Source organism: Tachypleus tridentatus, chromosome 11 (assembly GCF_004210375.1).
Source record: "Tachypleus tridentatus isolate NWPU-2018 chromosome 11, ASM421037v1, whole genome shotgun sequence".
Lineage (NCBI taxonomy): Eukaryota > Metazoa > Arthropoda > Merostomata > Xiphosura > Limulidae > Tachypleus > Tachypleus tridentatus.
Genome location: NC_134835.1, coordinates 40,007,560 through 40,029,554, shown reverse-complemented (window position 1 = coordinate 40,029,554; position 21,995 = coordinate 40,007,560). Strand labels below are relative to the sequence as shown.

At 32.3% G+C, this 21,995-nt stretch overlaps 1 protein-coding gene across 1 annotated transcript; it reads left to right on the top strand.

The window, feature by feature from the left end:
- Positions 1-708: 708 nt before the first annotated feature.
- On the top strand, positions 709-21,428 carry LOC143231983 (methyltransferase-like protein 27). The gene is made up of 5 exons (XM_076466924.1): positions 709-866; positions 1,951-2,089; positions 9,546-9,680; positions 12,450-12,560; positions 19,356-21,428. Exons 1-3 carry the CDS (start codon positions 780-782, stop codon positions 9,653-9,655), a joined length of 336 nt encoding a protein of 111 aa, XP_076323039.1. The 5' UTR covers positions 709-779; the 3' UTR covers positions 9,656-9,680; positions 12,450-12,560; positions 19,356-21,428.
- Positions 21,429-21,995: the final 567 nt, after the last annotated feature.

The window sequence follows — 21,995 nt, the reverse complement described above, 5'->3', positions numbered from 1 at the left end:
CTATAAAGAAGGCCACATGTTAGTACAGCGGTATGTCTCCGGATTTACAACGCTACAATCAGCGGTTCGATTCCACTCGGGGGGGGCCTGAGCAGATAGCCTTTTGTGGCTTTGCTATACGAAAAACACACACACCACAAAGCAAACTCAGTATCATTTAGATTTTAATATGATATACAGAAGAAAATAAATCCTGTTTGTTGTTGTTGTCTTTTTAATGATTATATTTTAGTTTTGGTAAACAGATAATAACAATTTGGTAAAAAATTAATAATACACATGAGTGAAGATATGTTTTACTTTACTTGATTTACATACTTTTAGTTCAAATGAAAAGTTTGGTGTTGTTTTGAATTAAGCACAAAGATACTCAAGGGGCTATCTGTGGTCTGCCGACCACGGGTATCGAAACCCGATTTTTAGCATTGTACGTCCGCAGACATACCGGTGAGTCACTGAGAGGGCCTGAAATTTTTTTATTTGTTTCTGTTTTTATATTTATTTCTGGCCAAACATTCATTTAACATCTATTTTTAAATACCTATAACATTTATTAATCATTATAACTTTAGTATATGATAGCTGCTGTAGGATAATTTTATATCTCAATCAAAATATAAATAGAGGAATCATAGCTACAAGTTATTTCAATACCTGCTATTAAATACCTACAAACTTTATTAATAATTATAACTTTAGCATCTGAAAGTTGTTTATAAATAATATTATTAGAGTTTTTGCAGGAAATAGCTTCCTTCGATTACAATGGACCCAAGTTAATGGCTAAAGAATTTGAAAAGTTGAATGTACCAAAAGATGCTAAACTCATAGATTTAGCAGCTGGAACAGGTGCTTTGGGAAAGGAGGTAAGGTTTTCATTAGAATTTCTTGAATTAACACTAGCATACTTTAGTAAGAGAAATAAACAAATTATTTGCAAATTTAATACTTGAAAATAAGAAAAAGTGAAATTTATTTTTTGAAAGTTGATACCGAACCATAAATAATAAGGACATAATTTTTGAAGGACCAAAGTTTTATTAATTTTTGAAATAGCTCTTCTATTCCGTAAACTGTATTCTGTAAGTATAAAAGTTTGTACGTAAAGATAATGTGCACTTTAAAAAGCAATAAATTAATTTAAAACATGTAAATAATTGGAAAGATATCCAGCAATGCTGGACTTAAAATGTAAAGCTACAATTAAGAATGTTTACCGCCTACTTTCATCAAGCTAAGCACACCACATTCGAACTGCTTGTACAATGTGTTTATATATAACTCCTTTAAATAATGAACGTCCATACAAAAGGAGGTGCTGCTATACATAAGGCTAACATAAGTCACAAAAAGTATTGTTTATATGATTTACTTCTTAAGTTCTGATCAAAACATAAATAACTCAATTCTGATTTCTTATTGTCAAATATATTTCGGAGCATGTGCTCCAGCCTATTCTGTACACTATCTATATTCTAACATACACGTTTCAGTATAGTACAATATTATTTCTACATATTATTTACAATATAGAATGGCTGTTTTGGTTTAATTATTAGTGTTAATGATGTAAGTCTATAATGATACCAAAACAACTCAGCATTGTTGGATCTGAAACGATTACGTTAAGGCTGATCATTTGCAGTATAGTCTTATTATATTTTCTAAAACTAGCATACTAGACAATGGTTGATATTCTTGCTAGCTGACATAGCAATTATAAATCTTTAATGTCGTTACCAGTCGATCTATTAGGTATTAATGCTGACATCAATATCAGCTGATGTAACACTTTATTAATTTTTTATGTCTTCTCTGCACGATTTTATAGGAATGAGGTTTTAACTCTATTTCAATCAGTTTGTTCTTCATAAGTTTTGCTACGTACATATGTAAGTATTATTACATAATTTATACTAAATATAATAAACAGTTTTTTACAAATTTCAGCTGAAAGCTTTGGGTTACAGCTGTATTGATGCTTTAGATGGAACTAAAGGTATGCTGGAAGTTGCAAAAAAGAAAAATATTTACAGGAATTTATTCCAGTTCTTTCTTGGTTGTGAAGACAAATCACCAATAAGTGAAGGTAAGTTCCCTTTAATTGTTTTGATTATTTGAGCAATAAAGCTCATAACATATGGGGAATTAGTGTATAATACATTTTTGTCGGTAACAATAAATTGACATCGATATATAATCCAACTGGGTTAAGGCGTTCGACTCGTAATCTGAGAGTCACGGGTTCGAATTCCCGTTGCACCAAACGTGCTCCCCTTTTCAACCGTGGGGGGCGTTATAATGTTACGGTCAATACCACTATTTTTGGTAAAAGTGTAGCCAAAGAGTTGGCGGTAGGTGGTGATGACTAGCTACCTTCTCTCTAGTTTTACACTGCTAAATTAATGATGGCTAGCGCAGATATCCCTCGAGTAGCTTTGCGTGAAATTCAAAAGAAAGAAACAAACAACGATATATAATAAGACGAATCTACCTCACACGAGAGGCGTTGAGACAATGAAGTACCGCCGCAGAAGGCGAGTGCTCAAAAGTAAGGCACAACAAGGAAGTTCGTCTATATAAAAAAAAGAACACTTCACTCAACAATTAGAAAAACCTAATGATTTAAATAAGAATTTATGGTCTTATAAGTATGACACAAATAAACTGAAACCCAATTCCTCTCAGCAGTAAAATTGTAAAATCATACGTTCCCAAACCCATTTTCTTCGACAATGAGGACGCTATTTTCTCTTCTTAAGTATCTTCTTAAATACACAACGAATCTCTTTGTGTACCATTGAAATACTGAATACTAATTCTTAGACAGTAATTTATATTTTTTCACGCATTAATAGTACGCCGTCATTGATAAATGAATATAAAAACACCAGTCGGAAAGGAGAGTTTACACCTGGGATCTAGTTGATTAATGTAGCGGATGTACACAAAATTTATATTCTGTCTGTTGAACGCATGAAAAGTGAAGAAAAATAGTAGTTTGTATGAATTTTGAATGAAACCATTACCCCCATGATGACTCGATACAACGGGTAAAAGCGTTGTAATTATTCAAATTAGAACGTGTCTAATGTAAAAGCTGATGATATTCTATTTTTAAATTAATAATTCAGTTTACAAGTGTTAATTAGTATAAACTAATATAACTAAGTTAATAAAGAAATTTATTATGATATAAAACAACTGTTATGCAGTTTGTACTAACTGTAATGTCAAGTATCATTAGGTATAAGGGATTTACCAATCGGGGAAGTTCTTAATTCCCGATCTGCTGGTTCTTGTCACGCTATAATGACGACAGTTAAATTCCACTATCACTCACACAAGAGTTATCTATGAATGAGTTGATTAGATGTCCTCCCTCCACTCTACTATAAGTAAAATATGAGGGACGATTATATAAAGGTAGCTGTTGTGTTGCTTTGCTTACAAAATCTGTTTTCCTACATTAATATGTTTAACAAGTTCTAAGTGCTCTACATAGAGGGATAATTAAGGTAAAATATTCGCTAATCTCATTATCAAAGAAACTAATATTTAAAAGTTGTCGGGCAGTTTTTTATTTAACGTTTGTGAAAATATATTATTGACACTATTTTTTAATTTGTTTTACTTTTATTAGCAATTACAAGATTTATGATCTGTTTGTATTTTTTTAATATTCGAATCTACTGCTTGTTTATTTCCTATGTTCACATGTGTTCGTATTTCATATATATTATATGAGTTTTCGTCGTTTATCACTTTCATAAACCGTAGTGTTTATATCTACGTTCAAAATGAACTCCTAATAAAAACGTTCTAAAGGTGTTCAACATAGTAATGAAAGACACAACAAGTTTAGTATAACAAGAAAAACTAAACCTGTTTCATACTTTCATTGTCAATTATCCTTACTAATAAACATATACACGATAGTGTGGGCCAACTTCTTTCTGTTTATTTTTTTTTTTTGATTTAGTAGTCGTATTTATTAATATTCATATGAAAATAATAATAAAAATCTAAATTTATTTCAAATTATCTGAAAGCCTTCTTACCGAACGCATTTGTTCGTTTGGAATAAAAATAACAACACTTCACTTTGTTAAGTAATAATCTCTTTTGTTCTTTAATTGCAATTTTATGCTGGAAATGAAAGTGTGTTGGAATATTTCACATTGGATCGTGGGATTGTGTTTGTGTAGTTGTCATCAATTCGTTAGAAAGTACTTTTTAAGAATCGTATTATCACCTTCGTTTGTGTTGTAAAACCGTTCATTTTCGTGAGGTAGAGGTGATTTTATATAACAAAGTTGTATTTGAAGTAACTTTGAGACAGAGGTCTAATTGTTACTGAAAACATATAGTATTTTATGTACTGCATCTGATATGAGTTAACCCATTCCAGTTTTACTCTGCTCAAAACAGGTTCTCTCCCCTGTGGGTCAGCAGTGGTAAGCCTTCGGATTTATAGCGTTTAAATCAGAGGTTCGATCCCTCTTAGTAGACACAGCAGATAACCAGATGTGACTATCCTATAACAAAACACACACACACCCTCCATCTGTAAACTTTGCTACTGTTTCTGTACTTCTTACATTAAGGAAGGACTAATATCAAGACAAGGAAGATAAAACAACCATAAGAAGAAATGGGTGGTGATGACTAGCTGCCTTCCCTTTAGTCTCACACTGTTAAATTAGGGACGGCTAACTCAGATATCCCTCGTGTAACTTTGCGCGAAATTTGAAAACAAACAAACTATACTAAAAAAAAAGATACTTGTTTCTATTTCTGTAACTACCCTTTTCAGATTTCATAACTTTTATTGGGAAATTAAACAAAACATTTCAGAATAACATAAAGTATAGAAAATATAAAATGGACAAATGTATAATACATTTCTTGGAAAATTCAATTCACGCTAAAGTGAACCCAATGTTTCGTAGAGCTTTAAAATTGAAAGGAATGTCGCTGTATGGGTACGTTTACTGCAAGTGAGTCAGAAACTCAATTGTGACTCGTCTTTCATGACTTAAAATATATGTCTTATCTATATCATAATCTATGTACTTAAAACTATAATAACACAACCACAAAATTAATTGTACAAACTGTACTTCAATAATTAATACACATATTTTACATGTCATCATGCTCTACGCAACGCGTATCCTGATTTATTGCTTTATCTGTGGTGACCTGAGTCGCCCTAGTATTCTCGTATAATAATATTTTTAAACTGTTGTGAATTAAAGCCCAAAAATATATAACTTATATTCTTACACATAATCTAATTTGAATCATATCTAAAATAGGAATATTAATATCAAGATATAGTTGGTCAATAGAGTTTTAGTATCTTTAGAAATCTTATATATATAAAAAGGACTCCATCTTGATAACCATAATTTTATTGGATGAATAGAAGATGTCAGTCCATAGACTGAACTCCTCAATAATGTATGATTTGGCCAAAGGGTATCAATATAACACACAGATTCTATTGTCCCCTGACATTTAGAACAAATTGATGAAGGAAGAATGTCTAAAAGTCATCTTTATCGACCTTTTAAAGCTAAAACAAATTGATGACAAAGATCATTATATAGGCATCTCTATTGTTCTTTTAAAGTTAGAAGAGACTGGTGACAAAGAGCGTCATAAAGTAATCTCTATTGTCCTTTTAGAGTTAGAACAAATCGACGAGAGAAAAGCATCATAAAGTCATCTCTATTGTCCTTTTAGAGTTAGAACAAATCGACGAGAGAAAAGCATCATAAAGTTATCTCTATTGCTCTTTTAAAATTTCAATAAATTGATGCGAGAATAGCGTTATAAAAATATCTCTGTTCAATCTCTAAATTATGATTGCACCTAACGTCATATATTTTATCAGGAAACTTATGTGTCTATTCATCATTTTTTGTTTCACAGATTTATTTGATAGTACTACTACTCTTATCCAAAATGTAAAAGAAATAAAGTAAGTGTCACCACCGCCAACCGTGTTAATGAAACATCTTCTGTATTGGATATTTATAATTGTAAAGCAATTTTTAATTCAAAACAACATTAAGCAGTAGAAAAACAGGTAATTTAAATTAATTAATTAACCAACAGGCATAATAATGATAAAAATTTCATTTCTCTAACCTTGAATAGCGTAGACGTAATCAACATATCTCAACATTGAACACAAGCACACGTAAATACATTCTTCCTCTCTTTTCAACAGATCTCAACATTTAACATGAACTACCAAAATAAATTCCTCCTTTCTTGTCAGCAAGTCCAAATAGTCTGCGGACTTACAACTCTAGAAGCTGGATTTCGATTACTGCAGTAAGTAGAACGTAGATAGTCCATTGTGGAGTTTTGTGCTTAACTTCAAAACAAACAGAGTTGATTGAGAAGTTATATCTATCAGAGTTGATTGAGAAGTTATATCTATATCAGCGAACATAATTCTGTCTTATTATTTTTACTGAAGGTGACATTACCATGTGTTAACATAACGCATCAATCTTCAGAACAAAACACGCCTAAGAGGTATTATATGACTAGAACTTTTATTTATTGTGTTCATTAGTTACAACAGTTAATTACACTCGATGTATGAACGTGCCAGTAACGAAATGAAGTACTTACCCAACATACTTACAGATCTACTTGCGTGAATGTATCAGAGTAATGAATAATTTTGATAGTAATGTGGCAGTCTTTCATTTCCTGACTCCCAGTGGCTCAGCGGTATGTCTGCGAGCTTACAACACTGAAAACCTGGTTTCGATACCCGTTGTGGGCAGAGCACAGATAACCCATCGACTAGCTTTGTGCTTCATTCCAAACAATAACACCTTTCATTTCCAGGTTTTTCCTTTCTATTTTTCATTTACTGGTCAAAAATGATGGATCGGTTCCTGAATACGCCGTGTTAGAAAGGGCACGAAAAAACATATCACATATAGATCGTTACAGGACCCGTAATAATGGCTCTCATAGTGAGAAGTTTGGGTTCATTTTCTTAAGTGCCATTATACTTATGTTCCTTTAAAAAACTTCTGTGTTTTAACATCCATTTAAAATACCTCTTGACAAGTAATTAACACCTTTAGTGTTTTTCGTGACAAAGAAACGAAGTCAACATCTTAATGGAAATTTAAATTTGACCCACTAGTATCACTTCGTTCACAACAAACATTACAGATGTTAAGAAGTAGAAAATCAGAAGTTTATTAAAAATTGTTTAGTTTGGAAGAAGTTGAACTTGAGTCACTCTTAAACAAGTGCATTAGGAGAATAAATAGTCGTAGAAAAAGATTCATTTATTGATTTCTATAGTGGTGCTTCAGTAGCTCAAACAATGTTAATTATTTGTAAATGTATTCTACAACTAAATTACCTCTGAATTTCTTTATGTAAAAATCTAAGGATCCTTTAAACACCTGAGAAGTGATTAGAACTATGATAAACATTTCTGTACGGATGTTTTAATAACTTGTAAAACAATGAATAATAATATATATTTCATGTTTACACAAGTGTCACTTGTTTTTTTTTATTCTACTGGTTCTTTTAGTGGTGATATTTTTATTATTACTTCATCCATTCCCTGCTTGGATTGATACAATCTTGATATTAAATACATAATAAAAGCTTTTTTAAAAAAAATATTTCTATCAAGATACGAACGCCATTTGTATATGGATAAAGGCCCGGCATGGCCAGGTTGGTTAAGGCGTTTGACTCGTTATCTGAAGGTTGCGGGTTCGAATCCCCGTTACACCAAACATGTTCGCTCTTTCAGCCGTAGGGGCGTTATATATAACGGTCAATCCCACTATTCGTTGGTAAAAGAGTAACTCAAGAGTTGGCGGTGGGTGGTGATGACTAGCTGCCTTCCCTCTAGTCTTACCCTACTAAATAAGGGACGGCTAGAACAGATAGCCCTTGTGTAGTTTTGCGCGATAATTAAAAAACAAAACAAAAACAATACATGGATAATTACCAAAGTCATGTTTTAGACATGCAGACATGACTATCAATACATGAATTAAACCAAAGTATTTGAACATCTGTTATATAACTACCACAGAATATCTTTCAAATTGTCTAGTGACTTTAATATTTTTATAAATAATTTTACAGTTATTATTCATTTAACTTAACTCTTGTGTCTGTCTCTTGGAATGTCGTGCATTAGCCTCTTCCGGGAAGTAACAGTGACGTACACCTGTTGTTTTTTTTTATTTCGCGCAAAGCTACACAAGGGCTACCTGCGCTATCCGTCCCTAATTTAGCAGTGAAAAACTTCCCCACCCACCGCCAACTCTTGACCTACTATTTTACTAACAAATAGTAGGATTGACCGTCACGTTAAAACGCTTCTACAACTGAAAGGCGACCATGTTTGGTATTACAAAGAGGAGTACACCCGACTTTTGTCCCATTTGATAGTGTATGACTCATCGTATGCAAACATAGATCCTCGTTAGGTTCCTATTATTTATTTATTTAGTACAAAAATAAGCTTAAACGATATATGGGGACAAAAACACTTCTAAACAGGAATAAGAACATGAAAAAACTACAAGTTGGTGTATTCACAAATAACTACAAGTTGGTGTATATATAAATAATTTACGTAGGTTGGTGTATAAATAAATAATTTACGTAGGTTGGTGTATAAATAAATAATTTACGTAGGTTCTCATACGCTTTCTCGCTCCATTTACTACTACACCAATATTTATATATGTACATATATACGATTGTACATAGACAAAGATATAGGCAGACGGTAATTTGAATGGCTATGTTATTGGTTGCTGTTCATTTAGGTAAACACTGTTTTCTCAGCTAACGTTGTACGAATATTGGTGACGAGGGTACATACGAATAATATCATAGAAACCACGCATGTCACGTAGAGAGCAGTCTCTGTTTGTTTTCATCACAAGCTCAGCATTGGTGAAAAGTATTTTGAAATTTGCATATTTAGTGAAATATTTGCTTGTTTTTACTTTATATGCAATTCTACGTTTTTAAGAGTTGTAACATAGAAATTCAAAAATATTCTGATGTTTGTCCTCTTTGGAATTATTTATATTTCTATTGATTACTTCAATGACCAGTCCTCAACATATTTTACACCTAAAATGTTTTCGAACATTATTAATAAAACTGTTGACAGGTTCAGGTTTGTTTGTTTTCTTGTAACCAATAGCGTAACCTTTGAATGTACTTCTATGCATCAGAATCCCGGATGACAAGAGATTTATAGTAAAGAGTTAATGTTTTTTTTAAAAAAAGAATACACAATTTAATTCAGGTTGTGACTGTTATATAATATTAAATATTAAAATAAATAGATAGATCTTCAAGGATTTGCCGGAGTTACAAAATCAGTCGCAGCCTTAGAATCCCTGGAAATAAAACAAAAATTCGCGAAACATATTAGGGATTTTATTGAAATGAAATGGAAACAGCTTTCCAAAGGAAACTAATCTTCACTATACAATAAACAACTGTTTTTACAGGAAAAGTATCAAAGCTACTGCGCTTCTGTTTCCTCTATTCGGAATCACTCATCTTCTCTTCTGCATCACTCCTCATGAAGATGCTCACCGAGAGAGGGCGCACGTGGTAATTGATGCCTTGTTGTAGCCCTTCAAGTAAGTCTTTCAAGTCTAGTTTTATATGAACAGGGAAAATAAAAAACGTGAACATGAATCTTACCAACTATAAATTTTATATATTCATATCGCTTCCAGGTCATTAACAGTGCTGGATATTAAACCTTATCATTATTTCTGTATCTTACATAGTTCATAAGTATAAGATAAATTCTATATGGCTGTCGCTTTAGGAAATGAAATCTAAACAGAGCATTAGGGTGACACCCAGCGGGAAAAAAAAACAAAAAACTTTTCGACTTTGCGTGTACGTGTATGTGTTTTCTTCTATCAAAGCAACACCGAGCTATCTGCTGTGTTCATCGAGAGGGATCGAACCTCTGACTTTAGTGTTGTAATTCCCTGAAGATACTTCCTGACTCTTTCTCCTCTTTTTTGAAAAGTCACATCCACCATGATGACACGTTTATTGTGTCGTACTATTTCAGTCTAGTACCGGAATAACTCGTACAGTGAAGTAGTACTTTTAGTGTTGAAATGATTTAAGAGGAACCCCCAGTGGCACAGCGGTATGCCTGGAGGCTTATAGTGCTAAAATCCAGATTTCGATACCCGTGGGTGGGCAGATCACAGATAGTCCCTTGCGTAGCTTTGTGCGTAATGACAAATAACAAGAAGTTTTAGAGGAATTGTTTACGGTACAACAGAGTATTGTTCCTGAACATACAAATGGAAAACTCAGACTGCAATGATTAGAATTTGATTCCTGTTTACAAAAATAAATTATGTCTAACAGAATATCTATTAATCATTTATTTAGAATGCCAATGTAAATATAATCACAACTATCTCGCTATAATTCTTAAGCCTCCTGAACTAACTAAAAACAACAACAGTGGAAAATTATCATTATTTAAAGTTAAGTCAAATTATTTACCAACAAACTAACTGCGTGTAAAATCTCTCTCAATCTAGATCTATATCAACTCTATAAAGGTATTTCAGATACGTAATATTATTGCTCGACAGATGAGCTAAATGGCCATATGAGGAACTCCATTAAGTTCAGACATAGCTATTGCTAATTTAGAAACAAATAACCAATGTGGTGATTACCATTGACAAGCACCCGCCGCCTATGCATCTACTCTTAGCGAAATTTATTGTCATGGTTAGAACACCTCCAACAGATGAAAGTTGAGAGCATCTTCAGTGGGTTACTATGGTTGAAATTCTGAACCTCCAATACGCAGCCCTGCAAGTCAATCACTAGAAATACGCCCAACCCATTTGATTTACAAAATACAGAATAAAGAGAAATTATAAATATCAGAGTAAACCCTGATACTTAAACATATTTTGGTAAGATACAATGTTCTTATGAAACAAACAACACAAAATATCACACTTCTTTTCAGGAGCCTCAGTTTGTCTGTTTGTTTTATAATTTCCCGCAAAGCTGCATAAAGGCATTAGCCGTTCCTAATTTAGCAGTATAAGGTAAATAGTCATCACCACCCACCGCTAACTCTTGGGCTATTCTTTCACCAACGAATAAAGGGATTGATAGTCACATTATAACGCCTCCACGTCTGAAAGGGCGAGCAATATTTGGTGTGAAGGGGATTCAAACCCGCAACTCTCAGACTGCGAGTTAAATACCTTAACCACCTGACCATATTGGCCATAAGAGTCACAGAATTAAAACCTTTGAATATATTGCTTATTTTTATGTATTAAAAATCTATAAAAGAATTATAATTCTTTAGCATCTAAGGAGTTCACGGCTTCTTATGATTATTGTTTCGCAGTGTTTTGCTATATATATAATCATTCTCTTAATTTTTTTTAGTTTCTACAGTATTGTAGTTCGTATAAAATCATATCAATGGACATAAAATGTGTGATACAATATTAAGCTAATTGTAAATATTTCTTTTTTAACATTTCGCTTAATTCATCCATTAGAGATTGAAAATGAGAAGTCTGTGAAAGCAACATTTCAGATCTATTTCGTCTCTCACAAGTGGTTCCCAAGGGACCTATCGAACAACACCAGTACAAAGAAAATCAAACTTCTGAAAAGTTTAAAAGAAACTATGTATTATTATTATGAACTTAGTTTTCAATACTTGAAAAAAAAAAACAATACCAAGTGGTTTCTTTGTTTGCTGATGTATATTCGCATGTACTACATATACACTCATCATTCATTATTGTGTAAATTATGGAATCTTGTTATGTTTTCCTTAAACATAAAGATACGTAGTATCTTAGGTCTGTACATATATTTTGAACAGAAAATTGAAACTTTCACAGACAAATACATACATTCAAAACAGAGGGAAACAAAAATATTGTTTAAAGAAACAGTTGGTATTTGATAAGATTACTGTTTAAATGTGCATTTTTACTTTATCATCACTACAAAAACATGTGAAGATTACCATCTAAAGTTTTTAAACTTGTAATTATCAATTAAAACCAATTTTCTAAAAGCAAATAGGCTTTGTAAAACTGTGCTCTAATAAAATTTATTTATAGAGAAAGCAAGAAAAGCTTCTTATAAAAGGTGAAAAATAAATAAAAACCATTGAAAAGGTAAGTAGATGGTTAATAGAAAACTATGTTTTACATGTTCCATTATTGTTTAAAATTTATTAAAACGGTCATACAAGTTCTAGTAGCAATCACTGTTTTAATACAGATGAAAAAAGCACTCGAATATAGTACTTCAATAACTATGAAAGTACTAAATACAGATGTTATTACTTGTCCTGATTCATTAAGAATTCTTTGTATTTACAGATGAATATTTCGTAATATATATATATGAACGAAAAACAGCACAGTGTTAATGAAGTTCATGAACGTCTTAACTATCAATCCAAAGAACAACAATAAGAAGTCGTAGTAGAGGTACGTATTTGAATTTCAATTATATTCTGATGGTTTTGGTTTATACTAAATATATGATTATTTTTTAGTGTTGGTTTTAATTCCATACGAACAATTAATATAGACAAACTCACACACTAAACAAAATAGCACAGACTGTATTTAACAAAACTATCTATCAAACACAATATACACTCAGTGGACATTTTATTACGTACACCCGCTCTTTAACGCAAATAGCCAAAGAGTGAATCACGAGGCTGCAACTCAATATATAAAGCATGCAGACATGGTCAAGAGGTTCAGTTGTTGTTCGACCAAACATTACAATGGAAAAGATGCGTAATTTAAACGACTTTGGCCGTAGAATGATTGTTGGTGCCAGAAGTGGTGGTTCTAGCATCTCAGAAACCGTAGAACTCCTGAGATTTTTATGCATTACAGGCTCTATAGTTTACAAAGAATGGTGCGAAAAAATATCAAATAAGCGGCAATTCTGTGGGTGAAATAGTTGTTAATGAGGGATGTCAGAGGAGAATGGTAAGACTCGTTCAAGCTGACAGGAAGGCCACAAGTAACCGCTCTTTACAACAGTGGAGTGAAGAAGGACATCTCTGAACGCACAACACGTCGAACCTTGAAGTGGATAGGCTACTACAGCAGAAGACAAGGCTGAATTCCACTCCTGTCAGCTAAGAACAGGAAGATAAGGATAGAATGGGCACAGGATCACCACAAGTGGATAAATAAAGATAACATAAACATCGCCTGGTCTGACGAATCTCGATTTCTGCTGTAACGTGCAGATGATACGATCAGAATTTGGCGTAAACAGCATAAATCCATCCTGCCTTGTGACAACGTTATAGACTGTGGTGGTGTAATGGGATGAGGAATATTTTTAGCACATATTAGGCCTCTTGATACCAGTTGAGCATCACTTGAATGTCACAGCGTACGTGAAACTTGTTTGCAGACCATATACATCCCTTTAAAACCACAAGTCTACCCATTTTCCAACGGCTACTTCCAGCGTGATAATACTCCATGTCATAAAGCACGTATCATCTCAAGCTGTTTCCACGAACACGACAGTGAGTTCAGTGAACTACAATGACCTACACAGTCTTCAGAATTTAAAGAGCACCTTTGAGATGAGGTAGAACAAAAGGTTCACAGCATGAATGTGTGGCTGACAAATCTGCAGGAATTGCGTGTTGCTATCGAGTCAGCGTGGACCAAAATCCCTAACGAATTTTTTTCGTCACCTTGTTGAATCCATGAGAATTTAGACTATTATGAAGGCAAAAGGTGTACCTTATAAAGTGGCCACTGAGTGTATATACAAAGTTAAAATCAAATGTTCATTATCAACAAACAAGAGTAAACAGAGTACATAGAATAAAATTGATTCAAAACAGTACATGTGTATTGTATTTCTGGTGACTTAGAAACAGACATCAAACAACATTTTATTATTGAGCTCGTAATAAACTTGATAAACTGCTTAACTGAAAACATTGATTACATTCATTATTGTCACGTTAAATAATCCATTAATGAAAATTATGATTAAAAAGATTAATGTCATGAAAATATTCAACTAAACAAAATTAGTGTTTCCAACTATTACTTCTTGATGATTCCAACTATCTGATCAAATATTTACATGATATGTACAGGCAGATTATTGTATGTGATTTAAAAGTGGTCAATGTAGACAGATAACGCTCAAGTACAATGAAGTCTAAATCTGTCTAATACTTCAGCTTCCACATCGCAGTTTTAGAGCAAACTTTCAGATTAAAGTTTTTTCATCTTCGGTTCCTTTTGATGATGTTACCAGAAAACTTGAACAAGTACATAAGAGAAACATCTTGATAAACAACAAGAAAAAACACTTCAACAGTGTGTGCGTGTGTACTTATTTTTGTTCTATTATGAATGAAAGTCTGTTAGTTTGCAATTAAGCATAAAGCTACATAGTGGGTTATCTGTGCTACGCCTATCACGGGTATGGAACCCCGGTTTCTAGTGGTGTGAGACCTCAGACATATTGTTGTGCCACTAGTGGCCACACTTCAACAGACTACCAAAATACTCCGAGTTGATACCAAACTGTGCTGAAAGGACTCATCGATTATCGACTCTATCCATATTTCACTTGAATCATTTTTGAAAATAGTTACGCAACATATGGGCCACTTCTATTCAACTATAGCGAGGTTTAACAAGACACTACACGTAAGTGCAAGAAAGTGTAACTGAAAGCAAGTAAAATATTAAGATTGATGCACTTAAAAATTTTTCAGAGGAAAGTACCTCAAGCACTGTCTATAGTAACAACGTGAAAATGTCTGAAACTGTTCTATTAGAAGTTAGAATAAAGATGTTCTTCACAAACAACATGAAACTTCTTAAGTTTCTCACCCAACACAGGATGTGTTTATGTAACACATCAAAATGTCTGAAACTGTTCTATTAGAAGTTAGAATAAAGATGTTCTTCACAAACAACATGAAACTTCTTAAGTTTCTCACCAACACAGGATGTGTTTATGTAACACATCAAAATGTCTGAAACTGTTCTATTAGAAGTTAGAATAAAGATGTTCTTCACAAACAACATGAAACTTCTTAAGCTTCTCACCCAACACAGGATGTGTTTATGTAACACATCAAAATGTCTGAAACTGTTCTATTAGAAGTTAGAATAAAGATGTTCTTCACAAACAACATGAAACTTCTTAAGCTTCTCACCCAACACAGGATGTGTTTATGTAACACATCAAAATGTCTGAAACTGTTCTATTAGAAGTTAGAATAAAGATGTTCTTCACAAACAACATGAAACTTCTTAAGCTTCTCACCCAACACAGGATGTGTTTATGTAACACATCAAAATGTCTGAAACTGTTCTATTAGAAGTTAGAATAAAGATGTTCTTCACAAACAACATGAAACTTCTTAAGCTTCTCACCCAACACAGGATGTGTTTATGTAACACATCAAAATGTCTGAAACTGTTCTATTAGAAGTTAGAATAAAGATGTTCTTCACAAACAACATGAAACTTCTTAAGCTTCTCACCCAACACAGGATGTGTTTATGTAACACATCAAAATGTCTGAAACTGTTCTATTAGAAGTTAGAATAAAGATGTTCTTCACAAACAACATGAAACTTCTTAAGCTTCTCACCCAACACAGGATGTGTTTATGTAACACATCAAAATGTCTGAAACTGTTCTATTAGAAGTTAGAATAAAGATGTTCTTCACAAACAACATGAAACTTCTTAAGCTTCTCACCCAACACAGGATGTGTTTATGTAACACATCAAAATGTCTGAAACTGTTCTATTAGAAGTTAGAATAAAGATGTTCTTCACAAACAACATGAAACTTCTTAAGCTTCTCACTCCAACACAGGATGTGTTTATGTAACACATCAAAATGTCTGAAACTGTTCTATTAGAAGTTAGAATAAAGATGTTCTTCACAAACAACATGAAACTTCTTAAGCTTCTCACCCAACACAGGATGTGTTTATGTAACACATCAAAATGTCTGAAACTGTTCTATTGAAGTTAGAATAAAGATGTTCTTCACAAACAACATGAAACTTCTTAAGCTTCTCACCCAACACAGGATGTGTTTATGTAACACATCAAAATGTCTGAAACTGTTCTATTAGAAGTTAGAATAAAGATGTTCTTCACAAACAACATGAAACTTCTTAAGTTTCTCACCCAACACAGGATGTGTTTATGTAACACATCAAAATGTCTGCTCTTGCTACATTAATCGATAAAAGCGTGCATTTACCAAACTATCAGTTTCTTTTCTCGATGGCCGTGGATGGACAATGAAAGGCGACCAGTTACCTCCCATGAGGGCCAACACACATCTCTGACCACAGGAGATTAACCAGTTAGTTTTATGTGGTTGTAACAAGGACTACAATCAAAATAGTTCTTGTGTCAAGAAGTAATTACCTTGCAACACTGGGTGCAAGTGCACAGGGTCTCTGGAGAAATGTTCTAGAACAAAATATTTCGTTCATTTTGAGAGAAACCAACACTTCTGAATCGGATGGATGACGAATAAAGTGTAAACTTAACTTTCAATGAACATTTCTTGTCACACATTTTCTTCTCTATTTTAATAGTTAAACTGAGTTTAGTTCATTGTTTGTGGTCTGTTTTAATTGCGTGAGCAATATTTTGTATAAAAATATAACTTATTATTAAACCATTGTAAATAGATCCATAAATTGTGACACGTTTGATCATAATTATCTACAAATGAATAAAAACTGAAGTTAATACTCTCCTTAATATCTAGTGTTCTGAATGTCCCATGGTATGTTTGGTAATACCACTTATTAAACTTGATCTATGCATAACTTGATCTATGTATTTACACTAATGTGTATAACTTGTTACTTTGAATCACCTGTGAATGGGCAGGGGTTTGTAATTGTTACTTAACCTTGTATATTCATTATTACATATCCAACTTATTACGTCTTCAAAAACATTATTTGTTTGAGACTGTATAGAGCTTAATTCTTTTAAGGCTTCAGTTGGATAATACTGTAACGTATCATATACATTTTACTCTATTTTAGGATATAATACTCCACCACCAGCTCAAACGTTTACAAAAATCCTTCTAGTAGCTGCCCAACAAAAACACTACGTAACGACATGGAATTGGTTGGTAATGTCCAAATGATACATTACATAAGCGTAGTTATAACGTAATTTCATAACATTGTGTTAGTACATAGTCAGAATGTAACTTTACAATGTATAATGCTATTATGTAGCAATAACATGAGAATATTATACTGCACACGAAGAACAAAACAGTGCATCACCTAGCGGTGCAACTCAGAGACTATTAGGTATTCCACATGTAGTATTTTTTTATGTTTAATTATTAGTTTCATATATTTAAATGTCACATACAAATAAAAATAATACAAATCAAGTAAAATATTATGAACATGTGGAATATGTTATGTAAAATATTTGTGTAAAATTAGGATGTCTTGAATTCAAGACTTTCCGCAACTTCTATATTTCCGTTTATTTATCAGTAGCGGTACACCTGAATTGATTGTAAGATTTACCGTAATATGGTGTAATCTACAATAGCACTTTAATTGATTTTTCCTTTTAAATTTTCCGATCTTATATCAGTTCAACTCTTTTTTAAAAACAAAGTTTTACTTTAGTTTCTCGTATTCGATTTTCTTTTCTTACTTTGATTTTATTTGAATTTTTTTCAGTCTTCGAATTCTGCAGTATTCTCTGTTTCTATTTCCAAAACATAGTTCACTTCAACTGTTTTAAGTTCCCATGTTTGTGTTGAAAATAGAGTAATTGTCAGGAAACATCCACATGTTGTTGTTCATATGAAACTTTTCTATAGACCTTCAGGGAGCAGAATAATTAGGCTTAAGAGCTATAGGACAAAAACTATAGGCCATTTTTGAGTCGAATCTAACACATAATACCCCGGTAGACACTCACAATATCCCCTTACCATGTGTGCAGTTTTAAATCTCACTCACACACAAATAAGATCTTTCATTATTATTGACAAAAAATTCTAAAAAGTAATATCCAAATGTACACCCTCATGATTCACTTAGCATGGATGTAAAGTTTCAAATCTCTAGGTTCTTTCCTCTGAGCAATCACACACATGCATACTCACTCTGCCTGAACAGTCTACCCATGAATATTTTAACCTTACTTTATAATGAAAGAACGTTTTTATAGTATAGCAATTCTTATTATTTTTTATATATTTCTGGTCACTCAACAGTTCCCCCACTAGTACAGCAGTAAGTCTACAAATTTACAACGCTAAAATCAGGGTTTCGATTTCCCTCGGTAGACTCAGCAGATAACCTAATGTGGATTTGCTATAAGAAAACACACACACTCAGTCAATACATTAATTACTTTTGGATTGTCAACATTTTTACAAGTTTCGTGACTCTTATTGTTACCCTGATACGCTTATATTGTTTCAGTTTAAATATTATAAATATTCATAACATTATAAATTCATAATATAAATGTATTTACAAATATTATAAATACTTGACTTTAATGGTATACGTATAATATAATGAAATCTCCATTTAAAGAATTCCCATTAATTCATTTATTTTTATAACGATATAATGCATTTTATAACTTATTTACATGTTTTATCAGAAACTTAAGGAAAGTAAAAAGAGATAACACTTCTACACTTGTGGTTCGAGAGCTGTTTGAAAAGTTAAATGTAGAACAACGGTGTATTAAGATTGATAAAGAAGACTTGAAAATGTAGAACAAGAACTTAAGAAAAATTGTAAAGACGTTAAAACTGTAACTGGATATGACTCCTGGTAGGAAATATTGAATAATACCTTATGTTGATCAATAACATTTTAAATATATTCATGAATTGTGAAGAGTATTATGTAAATATAACACTAGACAGGCAAACGATTTATAAACATAAAGAAGTGTTTTACTGACGGTAGAAAATAGTGAACACTGGTCTTTTGCTTCTTAAGAAGACAGACCAATGTTTTGTTGAAACATGTAATATGTTCCACCATCAATAAAACTTCTTTATGCTTAATATTAGTTGCTTGCTTATCTATTATTTTAACCAAATTTTGTAGAATTAATAAATTTATTGTTTCAACAAGATTTATGAATACTGAAGGTGAAGTGTAACTGGAGAAAAGCTATCTACAGAGTTGAATAAGATTTTGTAAGTTAATAATAATGTATTTTCTTACAGCAAAGCCACAACAGCCTAACTATTCTGACCACCAAAGGGAATCTATCCACTGATTTTAGAGTTGTAAATTCATAAACTCGCCCCTGTACCATCGGAGGACAGAGCAAATAATAGACACGTTCTTTGAACTTTTCGTTTGTGGACGTTATAAATCAATCTAGTGATAAACTGACAATGTTATAAATATCTTTTTTTTTTCAAATTAAAATTAACAGAGAAAGTTCAAAATATGATGATAATTACATATATATTATGATTAAAACATAGCTGGACTGTAAGTAAATATATCAGCACCTTAGATTAAATTATAAATATAAAACTGGTTCTGTGATAATTGAAAAGTATAAATATATAATTATTTAATTGTTATGGAAATATATTTCTGATGTTTAATTTTAATATGAAACACTTTCTATTTATTTATGGTGTGTTAAGAAAAAGCAGATAATTTATTCTGTTGATTTTTCAAATGATTTGAAAAAGTATGAAGAAACTTGTGAAAAAATTGAAAATATTTACATATAGTGGTGATTATGTCTCTATTGCAGTGGTTCCCAACCAGGGGTGCCAGCTAGCGTTTCAGGGGGTGCAACATAACATTTCAGTTTATGCAACTTTTAGTTTGTTGTAATATTTTTTCATTGCTCAATGTTTCCTTTTTTGTTTATATGTCATTAAAAACTAATTATAAAAATTTGTCTGGCCACCTTCACATTCATTCTTAAATAAATAATTACTGTGAGGGATGCGAGAACATATTACATTTTTTAAGGGGTGCTGGGCATAACAAAGGTTGAGAACCACTGCTCTATTGTATCAAATTTACCTACATAGCTGGTACAATTACCAATGTTAAATTTTACCTCTTACAGTGGAGTCACCCAGGATTTAATAATGTCTCCACATATAAATAAAAAAATTGAAATATTTACATATAGTGGTGACTATGTCACTACTGTATCAAATGTACCAACATTGCTTGAACAGTTATGAGTGTTAACCTTTACTTCTTAAAGTGGAGTTAACCCATGATTTAATAATGTCTCCACATGTAAATAATAAAAACTGCATTGTGAGGTGACTGTCAACCAACAATGTTTTAAATAGGTTTGTGGATCTGTTGGAGCCTATTATTAATTTTCTTGAAGAAAGGAAAAGATTCTATCCTCAACTGGGAAATGATGAATAGATGCAAGATCTAATGTTCCTTACTGATATAATGAATCATCTATTTACTCTGAACTTGACATTCCATGGGAAGGATAAGTTTGTTTCTGATCTTACTCAGACAACTTTCAGCTTTCAGAATAAAATAAGACTTTTTCAAAGAGATATATTGTTATGAAACTTCAATTACTTTCCCAATCCCAAAAGGAGAGTAAATACATTCCCTGCTATTGAAAGAAAAGTCCACAAATTTGAAGAATATAAAGATAAATTAAAAGAACTGCTTGATAATTTCCTCGACAGGTTTAAGGACTTGCAGAAACTGAAGCCCTGCTTCGTCTTTTTTGTACATCCATTCATGGTTGAGATGATCAATGATGGTTGTCCAGTTCTCGAACCTCTAGTTACAGAATCATCTGCTGTGGAAATGGAACTAATAGAACCACAGGATGACCTGGGTCTAAAGATGATCATTCTACAGTTGAGTTCTGGAAACAAGTTCTAGAAATAAAATATCCTGAAATGAAGAAAACCAGTGTGCGACTCATCTCAATTTTCAGCACAACCTACTGCTGTGAATCACTGTACTTGTAATGAAGTTTGTGAAGTCGAAGCATCATGAAATGCTTACAAATCAACACCTGACGGAGCTAATTCGTAGAGTCTTGATAATATATCAGCCGAAATTCAAGATACTCACAACCAAGATGGAAACTCTCAAGACCTCTACTAGCGGTAAACAGCCTGATAATTATATCAATGTTTGTTCGTGTCAGAAAAATATTATGATAAGACTGAAATTTTGTAAGGTGGTATCTGATTAAAATATCTTTAATTTCATTGTTTTACATATTTTCCTCCATGTTTTGACCAGATATTTGCTAAGACAAATAAATACCTGTTTTTATCCCTTTTATTTTTATTTTTGGCAGTCTCATTCAATGTTAATGAAATGCAAATTTGCATATTTTTAGATGTTTCCGTACTTCGTTACCGTATTACATATCCTCAATATAGTTAAAACAATAAGCAGCCAGGATTTTGAAAACATTAGGTATATGTGTGTGTACATTGTGATTATTGAAACCAATACAAATTAACAGTCTATAAACTACATACATGAATAAATATTATTACATATATGCATTTCTTAATATTTATGTAGCACAATCTGCATGTAACAATAAAAATATGCGTGTAATATTTGTTCATGTCTTAAGGCTCTCAAACATCTGAAGTTTATCGTTTGTGGCTCTTACGTTAAACAAGTTTGGCCATCCCTGGCATAAAACATGATGGGTTGTAGAGATTTGTCTATGTTGAAACATCCAGATGCCATCGTTAACTTAAATTGTTTAATAATAACACGACTCCTCGTAAGAAATTTAAACAAACGCTTATCATGATTCCAAAGAATTATCTTTATATTTTTATATAATAATTTGTAAACGCTGTTCATGATGTTAGCCATAG